This window comes from Melanostigma gelatinosum, assembly GCF_949748355.1.
Source record: "Melanostigma gelatinosum genome assembly, chromosome: 24".
In the NCBI taxonomy this organism is placed as follows: Eukaryota; Metazoa; Chordata; class Actinopteri; order Perciformes; family Zoarcidae; genus Melanostigma; species Melanostigma gelatinosum.
In genome coordinates, this window is record NC_136657.1 from 9,806,900 (window position 1) to 9,831,563 (window position 24,664).

The window sequence follows — 24,664 nt, forward strand, 5'->3', positions numbered from 1 at the left end:
ACACCTCAGAAGTATTTATTGTACTTCTACTACACCTCAGAGGTATTCATTGTACTTCTACTGCACTACACCTCAGAGGTATTTATTGTACTTCTACTGCACTACACCTCAGAAGTATTTATTGTACTTCTACTGCACTACACCTCAGAAGTATTTATTGTACTTCTACTGCACTACACCTCAGAAGTATTTATTGTACTTCTACTGCACTACACCTCAGAAGTATTTATTGTACTTCTACTACATCTCAGAGGTATTTATTGTACTTCTACTGCACTACACCTCAGAGGTATTTATTGTACTTCTACTGCACTACACCTCAGAAGTATTTATTGTACTTCTACTGCACTACACCTCAGAAGTATTTATTGTACTTCTACTGCACTACACCTCAGAAGTATTTATTGTACTTCTACTGCACTACACCTCAGAGGTATTTATTGTATTTCTACTACATCTCAGAGGTATTTATTGTACTTCTACTGCACTACACCTCAGAGGTATTTATTGTACTTCTACTGCACTACACAGAGGTATTTCTTGTACTTCTACTGCACTACACAGAGGTATTTATTGTACTTCTACTGCACTACACAGAGGTATTTATTGTACTTCTACTGCACTACACAGAGGTATTTATTGTACGTCTACTGCACTACACAGAGGTATTTATTGTACTTCTACTGCACTACACAGAGGTATTTATTGTACTTCTACTGCACTACACAGAGGTATTTATTGTACTTCTACTGCACTACACAGAGGTATTTATTGTACTTCTACTGCACTACACAGAGGTATTTATTGTACTTCTACTGCACTACACAGAGGTATTTATTGTACTTTATTTGTTTTAAGGGTGCAGAAGCATTGTGGTTGCAAGACGTTTGTGTTGCAGCTGCCGACATGCCTCTTGTGTTCCTCTCTGTTTTGTTCTCACATTAAAGGAGGATGTGTGACATCTGGAAGCGCTCAGGGGGCGGGACTTAAACCCCCGAGTTGTACCTCAGGGCAGAAACATCAAAGGGAATGACAGATAATGTTAGGACGCTTCGGTCACTGCTGTCTCAAGCGCAGGGAGGTTTCCAGGAGGATGATATGGCAACTTCTGAACACATGCAGGACAAGTCGGGAAGTTAAGAGACAAACCTTCGTCCAGGAGCAGCAGGGAGGTGTATAAAAGGAGAAAAGCTTCAGTTTATGTCCACGTGTCCTGTCGGGTTGGCCAACATAAGGAGATAAGTCGTCCAAAGAAACCAATAATTCTCCAAAGTTGCTGTTTTGATGTCACACATCCTCCTTTACACTCCCCCTGTTTTCAGGCACATGTCGAGGTCATGAACTCAGTGGTGCTTTAGGATGAGAGAGAGGACAGCACTCTGCAGTTATTGACAGAAGATGAGAAAATTTTGTGTCTTTGTTTAGTCATTTTGCATCTTTGTAGTCATTTTGCATGTCGTTCAGACCTTTTTGCGTCCGTTTGCATCCCTTTAAAGTCGTCTTGCATCACTTTGTAGTTGTCTTGCATCACTTTGTCATGATGCATCTGGTTTTTGTCATTCTGTTTGTTTAATAATTCCTTCTGTATAACTTTATATAGCAGCATAAGATACACAAGTACGATGATAAAATACAACATAAACACACTATACACTGCTTTAGATCTCCCCCCATCCCAAAAAACACTTCTCTGTATTTAAAGGAAGCCTTTCAGTCCCATACTGTTAACAATTCATTTCATGTGCATTATTTTATCCTCGTGTTTCTCCAAATTAAAGCCTGAGGCTGCACGAACTTCCTCTACAGCTGCAGACATGCTGTGAGTGTACAAGTACAATACACTGAGTACTAACAGCTGTAGAGTCCTGCCTGTCTGTACAATGTATACTGCAGATGTCTGAAGTGAATGTTTTTCTTTGGGTTTTTTACACTAAATCCATGTTTGTCCTCTTGGTGATTTTAGTGATTTGCAGAAAGTCTTCCAACATGAGTCAGACATTTGGCTTCAGGAGTCCTGGTTGTTGTAGAGACGCACGTGGCAGCAGCACATGCGTCTCTGATTATCTTCATCTGACGTTTTCACGTACATTTCGTTCACTTTCACGCACGGATCCGTGCCTCGTGGTTCCATAGCAGCGAGTCGAGACAGTTCAGACGTGTTTATTTACCGTGTTGGAGACGCTGCTGGGACGAGTTCCGCTTTCATTAGCACGGAAGACATGGCGCACTTACTGATGTCTGCACGTGATGTGGATGGAGAGACTGGGATCACAGAGGACCCACCTACAGGCGCACACTCCTCGGTGGTTTAGTGCCTCCTCCCGCCTCTTTTTTGGTCATATTGCGCCGTCTGCACAGCAAAGCCGCAGTTGTCCGGCGAGCGGAGCGCAAATCGAAAGCTTTTTTTTTCTGTACTCATCAAACGGGAGAAGGGGCGATAACTACAGTTTGCGCCACTTTCGCACCGTTTCTCCAAACTCTCAATGGAACCCGAAGACTGAAGCCAGCCTCCATCTCTGAACCCCGGGCCACCAGCCATGGAGTGTTGCGCATTTGGCTCGGAGCGCATGCTGTTCTCTGGATATTTACGCATCGCGTTGCTGTGGCTCGTGCAATTAGGAGCGTTCGCGCAACATGGTAGGTGGAAAGCAAACTTTTTATGGCTCAAGTTATGGCTTCAAACAAAAGAAAAAACCTTATGATTTCCAAATGGTTCAGCTGCCATGAAGACACAAAACGACTTCATCTTCATGATCAGGGACATAAAGTGGATGGAGATGACTAAAGCAACCCAGAGTCTCCGCTTCACATCGTTATTTGAAAGAAAAGTAAAAACAACAAAATGAAATAAAGCAACATCAGTTCTCAAACATGCAGCATGTCATCGAAACATGAACATAATCCAGTAAACTCATCTCCCATCATGCCTTCTGGCTGATAACCTTTGTTTGACTTGAACATAAAGCTGCTGTCTCGGTCAGTCAAACATGCCACCCTGTCTTCCGTCTTGCTCATGTCTCTGTCTCCGGGGCGTCCGGCGACACATCAAAGCTCTGCGGTCGTAAGCTTTGAGGCAGGCCGTCGTAAAAGGAGACTCCGTGGGTCCTCGCACAGCTTTGCTACAAGAAAGACATTTGTGTTCCAAAATAAAGTCTACTGACACTCCTGTACCTCCGGGGGACACATTTCAAACTGTTTGGGTGTGACTTGCTGAAAGAAATGTGCTTATTCCCTCTGGTTTATAAGATGCCTTCAGCCCCATTCTCCAGTTTTCTGGTATTTTTAATTTTCTCTTACGCACAAACACGATTTATGAGTGATGTGCAGTTACTCTGCTTTGGTTGGCTGACGCGAGTTTACAGAACGTCTACAGCACTAAGGGTTGGAAACGCTAACAGGGTTAGGTTACCATGGTCACCATCTTATTTTAGCACGTTAGCACGCTCACACTGATTACAAATCATCTCGAGTGGGATTTCAATTTTGTCCACTGCATTTCTTAAATCCATCCGATGCTTTGAGATATTTTAGTATTGGTCAATCAGCCGCGAGCATGTCAGAAATTCTAATGTCTTACAGTTTTGTCTCTTTTTGTCCTCTTGTGCAGAGTTTAGTTTGAGACATTTTACTGCTTTTCCACCTCGTCAAGAATACAAAGAAAAGTTATGAAGCCGTCAGGAGCTCCATCCTAAAATCTTTAGTGATCGTGCTTTAAAAACCCTCCAAACCCTCCGAAGTACGAGCGTGTCGAGTGTTTCCGAACTGCTTTGATAATGAGTCGGTCTGACTGTTTGTTTCCGTGGTGAGCGACAGGCCGTCGGGGGGAAAAGACCCGTGGCCTCAGTTGTGTTAACGCCACGCTCTTTCAAATGAATCTTATTTCCTGAGAACCTGCAGAAGTCCCTGCACATCTGGGCTGCTGAGGGCCTCCCTCCCAGTGGGACCCCCCTCCTGGGGGCCGCTTCATTAGCTCAGCGCCCCCTCCCCTTCGGCTCTGTAAACTCATTAAGCCGCCAAGTGGACCAGTTTAGCCAGCAGCCAAAGCCTCGCCGATTGTCCTCCTGCCTGGAAAACCTGGATGTTTGGACAACCTGTGACCCGGAGTCTCGTCGGTGGAGCTTCCAGACGAGGTGAACACGCAGACATGAGGCGACGTAAACAAGAGATTTCGCTTTCAAGGGGCCTGTGAAGAAAAGCCTCCGTTGACGACTTTGACCCTTTTCACTTGACAGATGTGGAGCTTTTGAGTGTGCTGGTGTGGAAAACGACATGTTCTGCTCAAATAAACTCAGCCTGCAGCTGCAGAGGTCATGTGCCATTGGCTTGATCGTCCTTTCCCGGGGGGGGGGGCGAGTTTAGAGCGGCTCACAGGAATGTCTGTTATTCTTAGCAATTTAGATAACCTCCGGGGGTGAAATGATCCTTCCTGCTCATCTCCTCAATGCCCACTGAGCATTAAGGAGCAAACGTGCCAACACTCCTCTGATAATAGAGTTCCTCGGGAACAAATCACCAATGTATGACAGTTACAGGTGTATAGAAACTCAAAATGTAGCTTGTTAAAATAGACTCAGTTACAACCTTTATCCGGGCACTCAAGAGCACAGCTGTGCTGGACCTTATGTCGAAGGTTTAGGACGATCTGTTGGTAGTGTTGCGTCCCTTTGTGGTGGTAATCCGTCTCTTAGAGGTCGTATTCTGTCTCTTTGTAGACCTGTGGCGTCTCTGCGTGGTTGTATCTCTTTTAGGTAGTGTTACGTCTCTTTGTAGATGTTTTGTGTCTCTTCTTGGTCGTATTCAACCCTTTGTTGTCCTTCTGTATTATTTTGGTCATTTCATGTCTCAGTGGTAGTTCTGTGTCTCTTTTTTGGTATTTTCATCAATTTGTGATTTTCCAACAGCAGGATTGAGCAGCTGCGTGGTTTTGCTTTCCAAGAGTGCAGGAGAGTTGACCATAAAGATTGTTTTGTCAAATTACGAATCCCAAGGCCAAGAATAAAGGTCCACACCCTTCAAGCCTTTTGCCTCCAGTGCACTGAGAGAGAAAACTCAGTGAAGCCGAGGACAGTCTGACTCAGTCCTGCAGTTTGTGATAAAGATCGATGAAGCGTCGTGGGGAACTAAAGTCTCAGATAAGACATGACTCCAGGGTCAACCTGCCGAGGTTCTCGTTTTCATTTCCTCCTCGTTAAACTGCATCCAGAAAGATGTTTTTTAACCAACTTAAACACATATCTGCTAAATCAGTGTGTAATTCCCACCACCCTTGCTCTCAGCTCCGGAGTGTTACCCGGGAGGTCATCGGACTTTGCGTAATCCCCATCGCAGCGTCGACTTCGACTCCACGGAGATCCAGGACACGGCCATCCAGGACCTGATCTGTGACCACTCGCTGTCTCCGGGCTGGTACAGATTCAGGATCAACAACAAGCCGGCGGAGATGCCGACCACCTGCGTTGAGGTAAGAGGCCAAACATGGCAGGTGAGCTCTGCCAAAGAAGTCGTTCCCATAAAACCGCCTGCCTGCACAAACATCACCCAGCAGGTCGGGTTGATAAGCACCTTCAGCTCAGGTGGAGAGTTTAATGACCCCCTCGCTGCAGGTAATGACTGTTTCTGTTGACGCCCCCCCCTGCAGATGAACCGCTGTGGTACACAAGCTCCGGTGTGGCTCTCTCTGAAGGACTCCCCCCTGCCGCGGCCCGGCGAGGTCCGCCAGCTCTCTGCCTGCGCCACCTGGCAGTTCTTCCACGGCAGCACCAAGGACTGCTGCCTCTTCCGCATCCCCATCACGGTGCGGAACTGCGGCGAGTTCCTGGTCTACCGGCTGCAGCCCACACAGGGGTGCATGGGATACTGCGCTACAGGTGAACATGCTGGGAGGGTCCACGAGTCCACTCCAGGAGCGTCTGAGCTGGCCGTAACGTCTTCTCAAAGTGCTCTGTGCCATTAGGAACCACTTCCTGACGTTTTAGTTTTGAGGCCGATAACTACATTTATAATTAAGATGTACCGGCCAATGTTCGTGCACCTTAATAATGAGAAAAACATCTGATGTTTCAGTTACTCCAGATGTGGGACCCAGACTCTGCCCGCCAGGTGAGGTAGAAGTCAACGGCCGATGCAAAGGTGAGAGTCTGAGAATGTTGGCTTCTGCTTAAACCACAGATTCTCTTTTGATCTTACTGTAGCATGAAGAATTTTATAATTCATTTACTGGAGAGTTGTACCGTTAAGTTAGCTTCCAGCTCTAAGCAGATTATAATACATAATATTTTAAATCAAAGCAAATTTTTCAATAGAAATGCAATTATTTATTCAAAATGATGCGTTTTTTTTGCAAATAACTTAGATAGATGAGCATAACATTTCGAATTTTTGACCTTATTTTAAAGTGCGACACAAATAAAATAAAATGTATTGAGTCAAATCCTCACCAGGGTTGTTTCGGGTAACTGCTGTCCGGGTTTTCAGCTGCCGTCCCGTCCTTGCCGTCCCGGCCCGTCATCACCCCGGAGCTCATCGGCCACAGCGTCCACCTGAGGTGCTCTTTCATCCCGCCGCCGTGGAACCAGCCACTGGGCTTCCAGGTGGTCTGGGCCAGACACATCGGCCACAGCATGAAGGCTGAGATCAGGCAGGAAGCCACACTGAAGCCCTTCTCTGTGGTGGAGATGGATGGCGTCCACTTCAGGCTCGGCGAAACGGTAATTCCTGCCAGAGAGTTTTCTGAGAGTGTGTGTGTGTGTGACCCCTGAAAGTGGGGAACGTAAGCTGCGGATCATGCTGACCTCTTTCTGCCTGGGTTCATCCTTAAAGGCAACGGCAGAGAGGCGTGTGTCATATCCAGTTGGAAGGAAAGAGGAGGGTGGGGAAGTTAAATCAGTTGCAGGTTGTGAAAGCCTCGCTCCACATGCTTCACATTTAATCTCTGATTTCAGTTACGTGAACACGGACAAATGCACACATGTACAATAAAGCTGCTTCTTTACACCGTTTTCTTCGACAACTTGCACAACAGAGTTGCCATTTTCTTTGGAACTTACACAGATTTAATGCCGACACGTTCAGTTCCAGTTCCCTGCCTTCAGACGGGAAGCTGGAAGATGTGGGCGGTTGGAGCGTCGGCTCTTCTGCAAGCAGACAAAGCGCAGAAAAGGCAAAGCAGATTCATGGTGGCGTTTGAATACAGCCTCAGAGGCCAGAGGCTGCAGACGGCTCTCGTTTCCTGGAGGAATTATTCACCAGAGTGATGCTGTGTGAAAGTGAGGCGATGCCCCTCGGTACAGCTGTGGACCATTGTGCTCCTCGTCCATGTTTGGGTTGTGTTAGTCGTTAGTCGGGCTGTGCTCGCTCACGGAGCCTTTCTACGATAACTTTTATCTTTAACTTCTCTTTCGTGTTATTTCATGGATTAACGCTGACGTCTTTCTTGCAGTTCTCCTGCAGCGTGTCGACTTTTAGAGCCGACTCCAGCCACAGCAGGTCTCCTCCAAAAGAAAGCGAGGGTTTCTACGCTGGACTGAAGGTAAACATCTCTGTGTTATGCTTCTACTCCGATCCAATCCAACGCATTTGTAGAAAAAGCCAAGTCAAACTCACCAAAGCCTCTTTGTTCCCTCTTCGTCTTCAGTTTTCTCCAGACTCGCTCCGCATAGCGGAGAACAGCAAAGAGCACGAGGTGACCGTGCACAGCACAGTGCCCATCCCCTGCTACGGCGCCGACCGCGGTCGCCAGTGTGGACTCCCTCTGGCTCTGAGTGTCCACGAGCCAGGTCAGACCTGCAGGGTTAGGAGACAAAATCTAAATGTTGGCAACAGGATGAGCCTGCAGCAACCACCACAGCTGACCAAACATACCATTCTGTTCGCCTTAAAATCCCTTTATTCGTGTAATTATTTGTAAATTTGTGCAGAAACCTCTGCACGCTTGTCTTGGGGTTCCTCATCTGTTGTGCTCCGACTTGCCCCGTACATCATCACATGAAAGCCAGCTCAGGGAGACATAACGGTTCTGCAGGCAGCTGTGTGCCGTCCGTCAACACTAACTCACTGCTGTGTTGACATCCACAGACGGTCTTGAACACGAGGCCCCAAATGTGGCGCTGTCCGCCTGCCAGGTGGAGCTCCAGCCCAACGCCTGCAGAGAAGGCAGCTGCGGCCGGGCAGCGGTTTTCGTCAGCGCCGTCACAGACTTTACGCCGGACGGGAATCGCCCGAGTCTGATCGGCGTTTTGCCCGGACCCGGCGCACCGCGACTCTGGAGAAGCTACGTCCCGACGTCTCTGAAAGTGAGTTAACAGGAATTTCCTTCCACGTTCAAAGACGATTCAAAGATTCTCCGTGCAGTGAGACACGTAATGATCATCTCGATCGAATTTATGGTGATTCAAAGTATTTTTTATATCAAACCACAATGCAGACGTTCCAGGGATTCAGTGGCCCTTATGGTCCTGTGGTATGCAAACTGCATATTACTTGGTCCTTACGGGGGTTCCTGGACTCCTTGAGGATGCCCAAGGGGTCTTTGAGGAGGTTCCAGTGGGCCCTTGGGTATTCCAGGAATCCTAGAGGGAATTTCTTAAGAGGGCACCAAAACTGAATGAAGAAAACAGCAGAGTCATATAATTATCCAAGTACGACTTTAATGAGAAAGACGGCTGTAATTACAGGTGTCTCTGTGAAACTGTTTATGTATACACACAGTTGTACAGTGCTTTATGAAGACGGGGGGGTTGTGTGCCCGTTTAATGGGTTGACATGTTTAAAGAGCACAAGCTGCAGCGTTACGCAAGACATGATGTCAGCCCTCCAGACAGTGCGTCTCTGAAGGGAGTTTCCCATCTGTGTTTGGTGAAAACATCAAAGCCCAGGGTCAGAGGGTGGAGCCCCCCCCACACATCTTTGCTCTCCTAACCTCCCCCCAGGTCACGGTCCAGGACGTTCCTACTTCCATCTGCTACTCTCTGACTGACCCACATGTCATTACTCTGGACGGCAGGTAATTGACCCCTTGAATTGGTTATTCGCAGGCGTTCAAGAGAAGTTGAAGTTTGTCCCGGTAAAACATCTGTATGTCCTTCTGTGCAGGCGTTATGAAAACCACCAGACTGGCACCTTTGTCCTCTGCCGGAGCCTGGTCAGGGAGTTCGAGGTCCACTCTCGCCAGTGGGACTGCGGCAGCCGTCACTACGCCGTCGCCTGCAACTGCGGCGTTGCGGCGCGAGAGGGGAACGATCTCGCCGTCTTTGACATGTGCAACGGCCAGCCGCAGGAGACCAGGCCGCAGCTCACCCTCAGGACCCTCGGCGACAGGGAGGGCAGTCGGGTCAGGGTGCTGGAGTCCCACCAGGGGAAGAAGGTCACCGTAGGTATCCCAACATTTTGACACTGGTGCAGTTTGGAAAATCTTCACACGCTATTTTGCTTCCCGGGAAACATCATCGGCTGCGTTCACGCTTGAACCGTCAATCATTGAATCAAGAATGCGCAGCTATTCCAGTTTAAATGTTAGCTTTTTCTTGCATGAGGAGATTATTGTTAATGACGCTGTTGGATGTGACTCTCCTCTCGTAGTTGATCTTTCCCTCCGGGGCCTTTGTTAGGGCCGATGTTGGCGATTGGGGGATGAGCCTGTCCGTGCGCGTGCCCAGCGTCGACTACAGCAACACGCAAGGTCTCTGCGGCACCTTCGACCACAACGGCAACAACGACTTCCACGGCTCGGACGGGAGCCCCGATGACCTGCATCGCTTCATAGAGGACTGGAGGTCAGTCTGGGACAAATACAAATGATTGTGATTCAAGTTTAGCTTCGTTAGGACCTGATTTGGCTGAAATGGGAGATTCTACACAGAGCCGTTTCTTTCTTTCTCTGCGTGTGGGCTAGGATTGCTCCCGGCGAGAGTTTGTTTGACAGGACACCTCCCGGGACGATGGAAGAGGTCAGGAGGCCTTTCTGTCAGTGCCAGAAAGGATACAGCGCTTCTCATCACGCCGGCAGAGCGATGAGGAACTTGTACAATCCGTCCGCCCACTCCAACTGCATAGCGCACGATGATGTGGATTACACATCTGTGTTTCCCTCTCTGGACACAACAGTGGAATACATCGAGAGTCCGGAGAGAGAGGAGAGCATCCTGGATATGTCCGCCTTTAACGCTCATCCTCTGGAGAGGAGACACGCCGAGCACCATCAAAACGACGATCTTGAACTGGACGGGGAGTTCAGGGAGGATCTTCTGCTTTCCACTGGCAGGCCGAGGAGGCAGGCGTCATTTGGATTCGAGCCCGTCTTCGCTGCTCAGAGCCTCAGCCAGGCGGATCTGGAGAACTTTGCCTACTTCTTCCCCGAGGATCACCTGGCGGAAGCCCGGCCGGAGGTGCGACCGCAGTGGCCGACGCCGAGCGGCCTGACCTCGGCCAAAGCTCTCGAGGTGTGCCAGATGGCTTTGGCCAACTCCACCGTTGGTGCAGTGTGCCGGGGGCTGCTGGGACGCCGCCTGGAGGAGGCAGTGGATCTCTGCATTCTGGACCTGCAGCTCAAAGACGACCTGGGCTGGGAGGAGGCACTGCTGCCCTACCTGGAGAATGAGTGTGAGAGGAGGCTGTTGGAAAACCGGACCCAGAGAGCCTTGGAGGTGGCCGGTCCTCCGGGAACGGCCAGGGAGGTGGTGACAGCTCTGCGATGCCCCAATTTTTGCAACGGTAACAGAGAGTGTACAGAGTGGGGCTGCCAGTGCTTTCCCAGCCACAGCTTCTACGACTGCAGCCTGGCCATCAGTGAGTATCCGGGGACGGTTGCTCCAATCCGGAATGGGTTCAGCAGGTTGATTCTTCTGTTTTTGCCGTGCAGACTTCTGCTGAACTAATGTTCTCTCTTTCCGTTGATCAATAATCTCTCGTCTGACAGGCCAGCCAGTAGAGCTGACAGATTTGGAGAACAGTGGACTGTGTGACATCCGAGCCTTCAACTGTCGCAGCGTTCGAGTCTTCGGCCTCGGCTTCATCGACTCTCCCGACCTCAGCTGCCATGCCAACAGACTGAAGGTGAGGAAAAGCTAAGGTCAAAGGTTTCTTTTCCCCAAACAATGTTTCCTCTGAGGTGTGTTGATCTGCCTCCACAGTACATGAACGGAGTTTGGGTTCAAGGGGAGAAACAGAGAAGCAAAGCCACCTTCCTCAGCTCCAAAGCTCTAGACTGTGCTGTTCCATCTCTGAGCAACACGGCCGTCAACACAGAGGACTTCATGATGGACGACAAACCATACGCACGCTGGGAGATTAAAGTAACGCCTCTCGTTTGTTGGCTGTTTTGTTTTAAGGCCCCGCCCCCCCGCCCATGTCAGCTCCTCTCTTTCCTGTTGCAGGTCACCAATGACGGCTCCCAGTACAGCCAGGCCCTGGTGCTGACCATCTACGATGGCGTTTGCCAGGTCTGCGAGGCATCGCGCTCAGGACTCTGTAAGTTAAAGGTAACTCGCATACAAAAAGAAATCCTCCACACTGACGGATCCAGACGGATGAATCACTGCGCCTCGAGTAAAAACTGTTAAAAACGAACAAATTGTTTGTAAGTAAGATAAGTCAGATCTTTCACCAACCTTTTTAGGGAGGAAAGCCATCATTCACATGACAATTCAACACAGGAAAACTTGGACTCTAGATTCAGGAGACAGATGTGATTCAGTGGGTTTTTATAAGTTATGAATAAACCAGACTGTGTGGTTTCCGTTGCTCTAAACGCGCAGCAGCTGGCTCTTTAGAAGCCCAACAAAGGTGCAGAGGCTCCTGTTGTTTATGGGAAAGGAGGCAGAACAACATGTAACAACATGTCAGCATTTTAAAAGATTGTAAATATGAGAAACCTTTGTCTGTGGTTGGCAGGAGAGGACGTGTAACATCGACGGGATGTGTTTTGCAGAGGGCGTCTCCAGTCCCAGCAGCCCTTGCCTCCTCTGCGACCCGGAAACCTCCAAATTCAGCTGGTCTGTGAATCAAGGTACAAACCACTTATCTTAGAAAGAATAAACTTTCCCCCCATGCATCATCAAAATTACCAGAGATAATCTGCTTCATTTCAGTCACATATGTCCGGCAAAAAGCAGACGTCGTCAAAAACAAAGTGCACGCAAATGGCCATAAATATGTGGACAATGTATTCCTACTCCACAATCCTTCAATTGAAGATATTCTACAAGATTCCTGCTCCTAAAAAAACATGTTGAGCAATCATCAATAAGTAGATTCTGTAATGACAAAGTGTTTTCATTTTGTCCACATGTTGCAAGTTCATAGACCAATACCCAAAAGTCGCCACTCAGCATTTATTTAATATTTACTCCTTTAAACTTTATGTTTGGGGTCCTGGTAAGTAAACATCCAAACCTCTTTTGGTAAAGTTGTATTGTCATGTTTACGTGTATTCTTTGCCTGTGTTGAGTAAAGATAAGACAATACTTAATGCTCCACCAGCAGTGATGTTTTCTAGACAACATTGTTCCTCCAGGACGTGTTTTCGACTCAGCTTGTAGCCCGCTAATGATGACGAGCAGGAAGAAGAGTATTTATCTTTCCGTTACCGCTTTGGTCATGTTTGTCCCCATTAGCGGATCAAAGGAGCGGAGGTCTAGGTTTCCCAGCATGCCCTGACCTGTCGCTGAACCAGCCTGAGGCGGGGGTCGGGGGGGAATCACACGGTTGATCACCACAGCTACACAGACTGACACTCAACAAACCCATCAGTTGGAAGAGTGTCAGACTGCATCCAGAGTTTTCTCAGGAATAATCCTCCCAGTGGGTTGAAATGGTTGCTCTTGATTTGATTGAAACATTATTATGAACGGCAGACATGTTTCTGGCCGGTTAGGATTTCTTATCAGTCATGCTGAGCAGGTGTTTCCTGGGATTATTGCATTCTTTTAAACATCTGTTTGGAGGGAGTGATCTCAGCAGGCGGATGATACATGATCTCAATGAGAAGAGAAAGCTGGAAACACGCGTGTTTACAGTGATCCTTCCAGGACACGGCTGGGGGAATGTTTTTGGCCAAACCGAGCTCTCTTGTAAGAGTTCATTTGAGGACGGGAACCAAAACACGAAGACTTGTAGACGTAACGTTAATAAGAATAACTGAGAAAGAGCGAGTTGCGTTGTTGGTGAGTTGCGAACACTCACTTAAGTTTCTCAAGAGTTTCCTCCTCTGTCTTCAGTCAACGAGCCGCCGGCCTTCCACCAGCCTCAAAGCGACCTGCGGACATTCGGCGGGGAGAACTTTGTCTTCCAGTTTGCGGCCTCGGACCCCGAGGGCTCGGCCCTCCTCTTCCAGCTGGAGGAGGGGCCGAGGGGGGCCCTCCTCTCCCCTGCCGGCCTCCTTATCTGGAGGGTCCCGTCGCTTCCTGAGGAGGAGGGACGTCAGACCTTTCGCTTCACGCTGTCAGACGAGTGCAACGCCCAGAGCTCCTTCACTGTGGAGGTAGAGTTGGAGAGCCATAACTTATTTATTGAACCTTTATTTAGCCAGGATGGTCCCCCTCTGGAGTACTTTTAAGTGTCTAACGACTGTCTAGGTGCTTAGTAACTCTCTAGAAGAGTCCAATGCTGCTTGTTAGAGATTATTTCAATAAAAACAGGACCCACCTGAGCCGCCTCTCTGTTCCACCTGTAATACAGATGGCCGTGGTGCCGTGTGGGTGTCAGAACGGCGGGACGTGTGTGACGGACGTTCATTTCCCTGCTGGAAGCGGGAAGCACCTGTGCGTATGTCCCGAGGGGAAGCAGGGCGACCTCTGCGACCAGGATGTGGACGAATGCCGGTCGGCTCCGTGCGCAGCCGGCAACTGCATCACCACCGCCGGCGGGTACAGATGCGAGTGTCCTGCGGGGTTGAAAGGTGAGATGTTGGTAAATCCTGTTTGAAGAGGATCAGTTTATGATCGTGGAAACATCTCACCGTGTGTTCGGCAGGTGTCGCATGCCTGGACGATGTCAACGAGTGTGAGAGGAAGCCGTGTTTCCAAGGAGTCCCGTGCTTCAACAGCTTTGGCTCCTATAGCTGCGGCTCGTGCCCCAAAGGCATGCTGGGAAATGGGACAATATGCACAGGTAGGAATGAGAATACAGAGAACACGTTTCAGGTGTTTAAAAGGACAGCAGCTCAGACAATATTCTCCGTTAAACAGCAGCAGTTGTGGGCATAAAAAACAATATACTGCATCCTGTCAAAGTAGCCTTGAGCAAGGTACTGAATCATTCCATGTTTTAAAAGATATTCAGTTTCAGGTTTGCCAAATCATCTGTTGGCCAAAGATCTGGTCTGATCGTTAGACGTGAGTAAAATGAGAACTGAACAGATGCATTTTAAAATACGTGAGATATTTCACTCAGTTTTAATGAACATTTTTCTTGATAAATTGCAAAAAACATTATTTTAAACTGCCGATTATGATTTTTACATAAGATTTTAAAGTGCGCACAGACGAGACCCGTTATACATGATGACAGAGCTCAGGCCCTCACACCTGGATCTCATCAGCCGGCGTAACATGACTTCATCAGATGCTGCTGTTCTTTGGAATGTTGCAGCCATTCTGAAGTCGTTCTAAGGTCTTGCAAAATTTAAAAAGTGAAATCTTTCTCCACGGGACAATTTGCATGCAAATATTTCAAGCGGTTGTACAGTGACTTTGGATAAGAGCATCTGCTAACTGTCCAGAAGGTGACGGTGCATTTGTTCACCGCTCGTGGCTTGTAAATGTGTTCATAGGCTGTGACTGGTGCTCATGCCTCGTTGAGATCTTGACACAAACTCGTTCCAAAGTCTGGTCTCTTGCTGAGCGTCTGTCTTTCTAGGACAACAACCTTTTGACCCTTCCAGGCTACAGTATATTCTTCAATCCTTTGCTGTTGGTTCATTGCAATGTGGACGGGGGAAGTAGTTCCAGAGCATCAGATAAAGTCTTTATTTGGCAGAACAAAATATAATCTGTTCTTCTTCATACAGCAGTCGCCCCCGTCTCCACCACATCTGCTCCTCGTACCACGGTCTACAAGACACCACATGTTCTGCTGCAACCACCCGAAATGAAGACAGACACTTTCCAGAAGACCGCAAGTGGCTCACCGCAGACGAGGGCTGAGGCGAGGGAGACCATTCCAAGGACCGACCCTAACCGGTCCCGAAGTAAGACCACCGCTCTGAGACGCATTCCAGGGATGAGCCTGAACCCAGAGTTCACCGAGGCGGAAAGTGACAAAAGCATCACGGCAGGTGCACCAATCGTTTCCCAAATAAAGAATGATGCTTTGAGAGAAAGCCAAGGAATTAAACTCAACCCATCCACCACCGACACAGACACTTTCAAGAACATCTCAGGAGTTGGCAACACTATTGCAAAGACGTCCACTCCCGCCCAGCCGCCAGGAAGTGGCAGACCAGCTTCAGGTACGGCTTCCAACAATGTCTGCCAATTTAAAAAGTTCATGGTTTGTAGTGGACTCTACTGAGCATTCAAAAACTTGCTAAAGGATGCTTAGGAGGACCCATTAGGGCCGTTGATCCAGCTCATAGAGAGCACTGACCACAGTTTGTGTCTCTCAGGATCTGGTCCGTCTCCGGCTGTGAATGTGTCGGCTACGTGTGCCAGCAGGCCCTGCTTCCCCGGCGTTCAATGCATCAACCGCAGGCCGCCACATGTCGGATACGTCTGCGCCCGTTGCCCGCCCGGCCTTTACGGCAACGGACGCGTCTGCATGAAGAACGCCAAGGAAGGTAACGTCCGTCTGAACATTTCATTTAGCAAATAGACCTGCAGCTCTGCCTTGTGACTTCTCTGTTGGCATAATAACAGAATGCAAGCATGGATATCAACATGCAGGATTAAATACAAAGGATCCAGATGAAAACATCTGTCAGTAATGGGAAATCCCTCCAAACATTGTGGGCTACTTTTATTTAGTTCTGGTCCCCTGATGTTTCATGTGGTTTTTTGGTTGGAATGAATGTCATTTATTGCAGCAGATGAATCACTTTAACTGGTTGGAAACCACATTTTGGTGCTTTGATTCTTGGATCAGCTCCCGGCCGCAAAGTTTGAACAGGAGAAGTTATTTTCCAACAAGGGGAGCAGGGGGGGGGGTCCTGATACTGATACTCCTTTACTGTGGTCCTGAACCCTGCTGTCTTTCCTCAGCATCCAATCACCTTCCTCGGCAGCAGACGCTCGGCAAGACCATCCGATCCCCGCAGGGAAGCAGCAGCAAAGTCTCTCAGCTCCACTTGCCCAACCTGCCCAGCAGGCACGGCATCAAACACCTGTCCTGGGCTGTCACCAGAGAGAACCGAGACAACGCGCCACGCCAGGTTCCCACCTCAGGGAGGGGCGGCGGGACCGGGAGGAGAGAGGCGGTCGCCGTCTCCAGAGATGTCCCTAGAACGTCGATCGGTGCCCTCCACGTCACTGCAAACACCCACAACCCCCGCCACAGTACCAACCTCAGGACGGACGGCAGATCTAGCACGGCCATCTCCAGGGCCTTTGTTCCTCACGCGACGTCCTCCAAGGTGAGTTTTGGTGCCGTGCGTCGTCTTGATCTGTAGACATGAATGTCCTTCACTCTGTGATCATCTCCCAGCAGTCCGAAGCAGCATTCACTGGTGCCACACCTGCGAAGGTAACGCCGCCTGCTCCTCACCTATCCACTCAGTCTGGCAAAGGGACGCGAGCCTGGATCTGAAGAACCGGAGACGGTCCCTGCATTGACCTTCACAACGCCGAGCAAGACGGCGTACAGCTCCCCGCTACGAAGAGCTACCTCCATCCAGGCAGCGGTGAGGAGCGGCACGACGGCGGACAAACACGCGCCGACCTGCGCCGACCGGCCGTGTTTTCCCGGTGTCCCCTGTGAACCAACCACGGACGAGGGTTTCCACTGTGGGCGGTGTCCCGGAGGATACACTGGAGACGGACGAGCATGCAGAGGTACGGCTCCGTGTGCCTTCATCCCTCGTTTGATGATAACATTCACTTTAAGGTAAACATCTGTCTGTTTATCCAGCTGTTTGCAGGCATATGTGTGGAAGGAACATGGAGTGTGCTGCGCCAAACACGTGCCGCTGCAAACCCGGCTACACCGGATTCGACTGTCAGACAGGTAAACAAATAAGTGGCTGACATAGATTATTATAGCCGTTTATGTGTTCTTATATCGTTTGTTTGTGACCCACATTTTCTCAGCAATCTGTGAGCCGGACTGTGTGAACGGGGGCGTCTGCGTTGCTCCGGGTGTGTGTCACTGTCTCCGAGGGTTTCATGGAGAAAGCTGTCAGGAAGGTAAAGCAGTCGTGTCTCCGAGCACCAGAGTCCCTTCAGAAAACACCTCAGCAGGGTCCGACAGTCTGCCCTGCTCGTGGACGTATGGAGGTCAAAAAGAGGAATCAGTTTTAAGCCGTTCCATCACCAGTTAAAGTTCCACATCATCAGTAAAAACGTGTATTAACAGCGATGCATCTTCCAATAATATCACAGATGAATCGTCTTGATTTTCTTCAATTTGTTCATTGACATTATGAATGAACTATAACAAATGAAATGCCTCTCTGCAGCTCTGTGCCGGTCCCCATGTGAGAACGGAGGCCGCTGTGTGGGACTGCAGACTTGTTCGTGTCCTTATGGGTTTGTCGGACCTCGATGTGAGACCAGTGAGTTCGCAGTGACTTCAGTTTCTTTGCTTTAAAAAACAAAAAGGTGATTTCTGTTACCAGCCCGTGATGGATGTTGTTTTCCTCGTAGTGGTGTGCAGCCGTCACTGTCACAACGGAGGCCAGTGTGCGTCTCCAGACGAGTGCATGTGTCTTACAGGCTGGAGCGGACCGTCCTGTGAGACAGGTGTGTGTGTGTGTGTGTGTGTGTGTGTGTGTGTGTGTGTGTGTGTGTGTGTGTGTGTGTGTGTGTGTGTGTGTGTGTGCGCGTGTCCTCACCTCTGTAACGCTGACGTCGTCGTCTCCCCCCTGCAGCTCTCTGCTCTCCCGTCTGCCTCAACGGAGGTTCGTGCACTCGGCCGAACATCTGCGAGTGTCCTCGCGGTTTCTACGGCGCACAGTGTCAGAATGGTACGACGTCAGCCGTCAACGAGTCAACAAGCAGCTCAAGCGTTCATGGAGTTCATTTGAGAGGTTGTCTCGTGGTTGCTTTTAGTATTTTCTTTGTTCTTTTCCCTCCAGCCGTCTGCAGTCCTCCCTGTAAGAACGGCGGTCTGTGCGTAAGGAACAACGTCTGCTCCTGTCTGCAGGGACACACCGGGAGGAGATGCGAGAAAAGTCAGTCCTTCTTCCTCCTCATCGTCACTTGTTTGACGCATTTATTTCCTTCTCTCACCACCGGTGCATCCTCATATTTCTCCATCCTTCCTCACATCTTATCCTCTTCATCCTTTTCTTACTTTGCCATCATGATGTCCTTTAACCTTCCGTCTCTTTATCTTTCTTTCATCAATAAGCTGAATATGTTGTTCTCTCTCTCTCTCTCTCTCTGCAGGTGTGTGTGAGCGCATGTGTATGAACGGCGGCAGGTGTGTCAGCCCAGATGTGTGCGATTGTCCGTCGGGTTGGCGAGGAAACAGATGCGATAGACGTAAGGGCCGTGACGCGGGAATCACGTCCCGTACAGATGTTTTTACATTTACAACTGGACCTGTTAGCTCCCATGATGCATCAGTGCAAATGTCTGACAGCCTTTCCCGCAGTGTCATCCACATCAAAACTTGTTTTAGCACAACGTTGTCCAGAAACTATCCAGCCAACAAACACTCAAACTCATAAGTTGAGGCAAAAAAAAACAACTAGAAAGATTCATCATGAGATCACCAAACAGTGAAACTAATAATGAAAACATAGTTAAATAAAACGGAGAAAAACAGCAAAGCCTCTCACGTGAGCAGCTGTAATTAGAGAATATTTGCTTGATAACTACGTCCCTTTACTGTAAAACTCACCACACTGAAGCAGGAACAGTCTGCGACACAAAGTTTCTGCTGACAGAAGCTTCCCTCAAAGACACCTCCCGTGTGGAAACCGTGGAAACAGTTTCAGACATCAGAGGAGACGGATTCAGAGTTATCTGTTGAAGCTGTGTGTCCTCAGCCTCCTCCTCTTCGTCAGGCGACAGCTCAACACCTGTGGCTCATAGAGGGGCTGTCCTCCATCAGGAGGCAACTGCACATCTCCACGGTGTTACACGGCATTTGGTTTCCTTTCTACCTCTTTTGCTGTTGTCACTTCCTGTTTTCCAGGTCATGCTTTTGCTCTCAGCAGTCATGTCCAAGTCTCTAACGCGTTGATCCGTGTGTCGCCTCGCAGCCAGCTGCCTGCAGCAGTGTCTGAACGGAGGGGAGTGTGTGGGAGCCAACACCTGCCACTGCACGCCGGGCTGGCTCGGCACGCTGTGTCAGATCCGTGAGTGTCCCGGCGAAACGAGGAAATGACGCGCTTCACGAATATCCCGCCGTTTTCCAAACTGAACGGAGACGTTTGTCTCTTGTCCGTGTCTGTCGTTGTGTCACTCCTCAGCTCACTGTGAACACAAGTGTCTGTACGGCAGCCGATGTGTCCGGCCAAACGTCTGCGCTTGTCGGAGCGGATCTCTTTGCTCCAGAAGGGTAAGAAGGACGGGTTATTTTAGTATTTAGGACTTTTCAATGACTTCCAATTTAGTAGCATTATTTAGTGCAGTAGCTTCCTCCCAGCAGCCAGCAGAGGGTAGAACAGCACCAGGAAACACGCGAATCCACCTCGACCAGCAGCAGCAGCAGCATCCACAGCAGACGTCTTCAATCCCAAGTCACACGCACGACCTTCAACCCCGACCAGGTCGAGTTAAGACGTTGACACATTCAACAGACTGAGCTATACGAGTCATTACACACATCTTTGAACAGGAAACGATTTGGACACACAAACAGGAAGCAAAGACAATTAATGTCGGCCTCAAATACTTAAACTCTTGCATACGTTCTGTGTTCGATTGTCGACTTTGTTTCCCTTTACTTTATTCACGCAACTATTAACGCAGCTATTTATTGTGTTCACGCAGCTATTTTAGCATCTATTCCTATTTTATTTATGGTCGCACATCCGCTGGTCCCGAGGAGGACTTGAACCCGACACGGGCGCCTTTCGTGTCGTGAACAAACCTCCTGCGCCACCAACGCAAGTACACACATCAAGCTTCTCTTTGCATATTTGACCTTTTCATTTTGAGATTTGGCCCTAAAAATAACTGAACCACATCGGGTTTGAACACACAACCTCAGGCTGTAGAACCCGTTTTATAACACTTTGAGCTATCTCACCTTCAACGCATTTCCATCGTTTCAGAGCTTTTTACTCCTCTTTGGGCGCTGAACTTCAAAAGTCACTGCACCTCACAAGGATTGACCACACAACCTCAGGTACTCTGTCCAGTTGTTTATCACTCTGAGCTCTGTCATCTTCATGATATTTTCTTTGACCTTCTGATCCTCCACATGGACCATTGAATCCACTGTAAGTTATTTTACCTGCAGCTGCTTTTTGGCTCATTGTTGTGGCAGAGACCACGTCCATCAACTATAGGCTTGAACATTTTAAAGTTGGATTTTTCAGTTCCTTTGTCACTTCTGATCTAAATATCTTTTCCAATCAAACTCATGAGGATTTACCTTTTTTTTTTCTCGCTCCCCTTTGATTAAAAATGTTCCTCTGAGACACAGCTTCTTAGTATTTTTTGCTCAGACAAACCAGCGAGCCTACAGCCGTCGTTAAGACAGTAAATCTGCATATTTCCCTCTTTTTCAACAGTACAGTCACTTTACGCACAAGTAGCCCAAGGAAAGACAATATCCAGCCTCTTTTCAATTATTTATTCCCACATCACTCCTAAAAGATGACAAATGATAATTCTGGTCCATTCCCCCAGCTGGGCATGCAAGTGCTCATTAGTTTTAAAGAAGGTTAATCCATTTAGGTTTTGCATATTGATATGCCAATTATGTCTAATCGTGGAATCGGCATCCGTCAAGGTAATAGTGCATAAACACATGCAAGAACATTCGGGAGAAGTCAACGTTATAATAAAGTAGGTGTTAATTGGACTGTCGGCTCACTCGTGTGTGTACAGCCGGGTGAGGAGGGAGGAAAAGGGGGTCTCATCACATTTTTCTCCCCCAAAATCGTGTCATTTTCAAACCCCATGCTGAGAACTCTGTGGGTGTCGCGCCTAAACACTCGGCTGGAGAGGAGGGTCACAGGGGCAAGGGATTGTGGGAGCTGTTATTTTGACTTTGCAGTGGCGAGAAAACGTTTACAAAACCAGAACAGATGCAATCTGTAGAGTGGAGTCAGTTTCTTGGTAAAACAACTGGACTGGACTTGTTTTTCAGATGGCCAGGTTACACATGACTTTTTCTTTTTTAAATATAATCCCTGAATTGCTGCCAAAACTGTTTTTTGTCATCTTTTTTATTTCAGGAGTGTAAAATAATCAGCACTCACCATATCCACGATGTCCTCAATTCATCTCTGGAAAAAGTTTAAGCAAAACTATAACGGGAACCAAAGGTCTTGATATTTGAATATAAAGAAGCAATGATACAAGATATTCAATCAAAAATGTGTTGTCAATGCAAACATTCATGGTAAACTGAGTGCTTTTTCGTGTTTTTCTCTTGTTCTTTACTTTCAATCCTACAAATTTCATCCTAAACTATAATGATCAGGCTCTTTTTTTATGCATTGGGACGTACAAGAGTACATCTCGTTCGTTTTAAACACTTAACATTTTAAGACCGTGGGCATGAATGAGTTCACTGCAACACTGAGATCACACAAAACAAACACTGTCACAGTTTGTGTGTGAGGCATTTAACAACAGACACATGTGGAGAAATATGTGTCATCAATATTCAGAGTAGTGCAAAGTATGAATTATAGATGTAATCTCCAATGAGGCCACATGATGGCAGCAAACAGCAACTTTAAATCACATCAGTGGCTTCATGTCGCACTGCAGACTGCAGCTGTGTCATGTACAAATAACATTGTTTTCTTTACCGTTTTCATCAGGAACCAAGTTTTCAGATCACGTCCCACCATCCCAACAAGCTGCAGGAGACAGAAGTAGAACGTGATGTTCAAATAGATTTGTAGCTTTAGAGATGAAAGGGTTGGCTCACAGTTGTAAACAGTAGTTCACTGAAACAGGCTGAAACATTCCTTCTGTTCATAGAACATCTATAATAATCATGTCACTGCCATGTTGTACACTTTTTAAAAGACACGACACAAATGTTTTATGTAATGTGCTTCACGATCAGAGCCCAAGCAGCTCACATACAATGCATGAACTGATATTTATCATATTTTTGGGGGGATTCCTCAGATGCAATAAGCAGCAAATACGCAACTAGTGTTAAGGGTCATGACTGTATTTTGAGGGAGTTCCTCAAGCAACGTTCTTAGTCCCTTTAAATAAGTCAGTGATTGTGTGAATGCAGGAGGTTTGACGGTTACACCTCCATACTGTAGGTCAGAGTACTGTGAGACCTTCGGCGTTTGCTTTTCTCACGCTGTCAAGATTGATGATGAGACATTTCCCAAACAGTGAGGTGTCCCTGATGTGATGTGAGGTTGCTGTGAGGAGAAAAAGATCCGTTGTACTCCAATATGGGTAATTAAAAACACCACTCATATATATATATAATATAAGTATATATTTATAGTGGAAGGTACAAGTACTGTGACATGGAGAGGCTCTCTGGAGGTAGAACTCTGATGTGGGACATGAACATGGTGCTTGAGGCTGATTTCATCTGGTGAACTGGGAGAGGATGAGTTCATTCAGAGGTGACTTTACTCGACCTGGAACCAGCCAGACTTGCTCCTCCCTCCTCTTCCTCTCAGGGATGTGGTCTTCTTCAGGGTCTCCTCTGATCCACCTCTCTGTGGAGAAACACTGCAGACAAATACAGCTGCTGCTGAGCATCTGTTTACAGATGTTACATAACACCATTTATAGAATGTTTGAAAACAGATGTGCTGTTGTACTTTTTACTAAGAAGTACAACATGTACCTCTGAGGTGTAGTACAGTATAAAGTACAACATGTACCTCTGAGATGTAGTACAGTATAAAGTACAACATGTACCTCTGAGATGTAGTACAGTATAAAGTACATGTACCTCTGAGGTGTAGTACAGTATAAAGTACTACATGTACCTCTGAGGTGTAGTACAGTATAAAGTACTACATGTACCTCTGAGATGTAGTACAGTATAAAGTACTACATGTACCTCTGAGATGTAGTACAGTATAAAATACTACATGTACCTCTGAGGTGTAGTACAGTATAAAGTACTACATGTACCTCTGAGGTGTAGTACAGTATAAAGTACATGTACCTCTGAGGTGTAGTACAGTATAAAGTACAACATGTACCTCTGAGGTGTAGTACAGTATAAAGTACAACATGTACCTCTGAGATGTAGTACAGTATAAAGTACAACATGTACCTCTGAGGTGTAGTACAGTATAAAGTACAACATGTACCTCTGAGATGTAGTACAGTATAAAGTACAACATGTACCTCTGAGGTGTCGTACAGTATAAAGTACAACATGTACCTCTGAGGTGTAGTACAGTATAAAGTACAACATGTACCTCTGAGATGTAGTACAGTATAAAGTACAACATGTACCTCTGAAGTGTCGTACAGTATAAAGTACATGTACCTCTGAGATGTAGTACAGTATAAAGTACATGTACCTCTGAGGTGTATTACAGTATAAAGTACATGTGCCTCTGAGATGTAGTACAGTATAAAGTACTACATGTACCTCTGAGATGTAGTACAGTATAAAGTACAACATGTACCTCTGAAGTGTAGTACAGTATAAAGTACAACATGTACCTCTGAAGTGTAGTACAGTATAAAGTACAACATGTACCTCTGAAGTGTCGTACAGTATAAAGTACATGTACCTCTGAGATGTAGTACAGTATAAAGTACATGTACCTCTGAGGTGTATTACAGTATAAAGTACATGTGCCTCTGAGATGTAGTACAGTATAAAGTACTACATGTACCTCTGAGATGTAGTACAGTATAAAGTACTACATGTACCTCTGAGGTGTAGTACAGTATAAAGTACAACATGTACCTCTGAGATGTAGTACAGTATAAAGTACTACATGTACCTCTGAAGTGTCGTACAGTATAAAGTACATGTACCTCTGAGATGTAGTACAGTATAAAGTACATGTACCTCTAAGGTGTAGTACAGTATAAAGTACTATATGTACCTCTGAGATGTAGTACAGTATAAAGTACATGTACCTCTGAGGTGTAGTACAGTATAAAGTACAACATGTACCTCTGAGGTGTAGTACAGTATAAAGTACTACATGTACCTCTGAGGTGTAGTACAGTATAAAGTACATGTACCTCTGAGGTGTAGTACAGTATAAAGTACAACATGTACCTCTGAGGTGTAGTACAGTATAAAGTACAACATGTACCTCTGAGGTGTAGTACAGTATAAAGTACTACATGTACCTCTGAGGTGTAGTACAGTATAAAGTAGTACATGTACCTCTGAGATGTAGTACAGTATAAAGTACAACATGTACCTCTGA

At 47.3% G+C, this 24,664-nt stretch overlaps 1 protein-coding gene across 1 annotated transcript; it reads left to right on the forward strand.

Annotated features, from left to right (window-relative positions):
- The first annotated feature begins 2,438 nt into the window (after positions 1 to 2,438).
- Positions 2,439 to 21,423, forward strand: LOC306797488 (von Willebrand factor D and EGF domain-containing protein-like). The gene is made up of 33 exons (XM_079296853.1): positions 2,439 to 2,637; positions 5,277 to 5,461; positions 5,639 to 5,867; positions 6,064 to 6,129; positions 6,475 to 6,707; positions 7,439 to 7,528; positions 7,634 to 7,775; positions 8,074 to 8,291; positions 8,928 to 9,001; positions 9,091 to 9,367; positions 9,577 to 9,770; positions 9,890 to 10,782; positions 10,913 to 11,049; positions 11,127 to 11,288; positions 11,370 to 11,474; positions 11,887 to 12,001; positions 13,212 to 13,474; positions 13,672 to 13,891; positions 13,966 to 14,103; positions 15,002 to 15,442; positions 15,599 to 15,769; positions 16,191 to 16,561; positions 16,633 to 16,683; positions 16,715 to 16,979; positions 17,056 to 17,151; positions 17,235 to 17,330; positions 17,603 to 17,698; positions 17,790 to 17,885; positions 18,014 to 18,109; positions 18,221 to 18,316; positions 18,534 to 18,629; positions 19,355 to 19,450; positions 19,565 to 21,423. Exons 1-33 carry the CDS (start codon positions 2,538 to 2,540, stop codon positions 19,681 to 19,683), a joined length of 6,027 nt encoding a protein of 2,008 aa, XP_079152979.1. The 5' UTR covers positions 2,439 to 2,537; the 3' UTR covers positions 19,684 to 21,423.
- The last annotated feature ends 3,241 nt before the right edge of the window (positions 21,424 to 24,664 follow it).

Coding starts and splice junctions, on each gene's coding strand:
- LOC306797488 (XM_079296853.1), top strand. CDS start 2,538: ATGGAGTGTTGCGCATTTGGCTCGGAGCGCATGCTGTTCTCTGGATAT. Junction 9,002..9,090: donor GTCATTACTCTGGACGGCAG/GTAATTGACCCC, acceptor CCTTCTGTGCAG/GCGTTATGAAAACCACCAGA. Junction 11,475..11,886: donor CAGGACTCTGTAAGTTAAAG/GTAACTCGCATA, acceptor TGTGGTTGGCAG/GAGAGGACGTGTAACATCGA.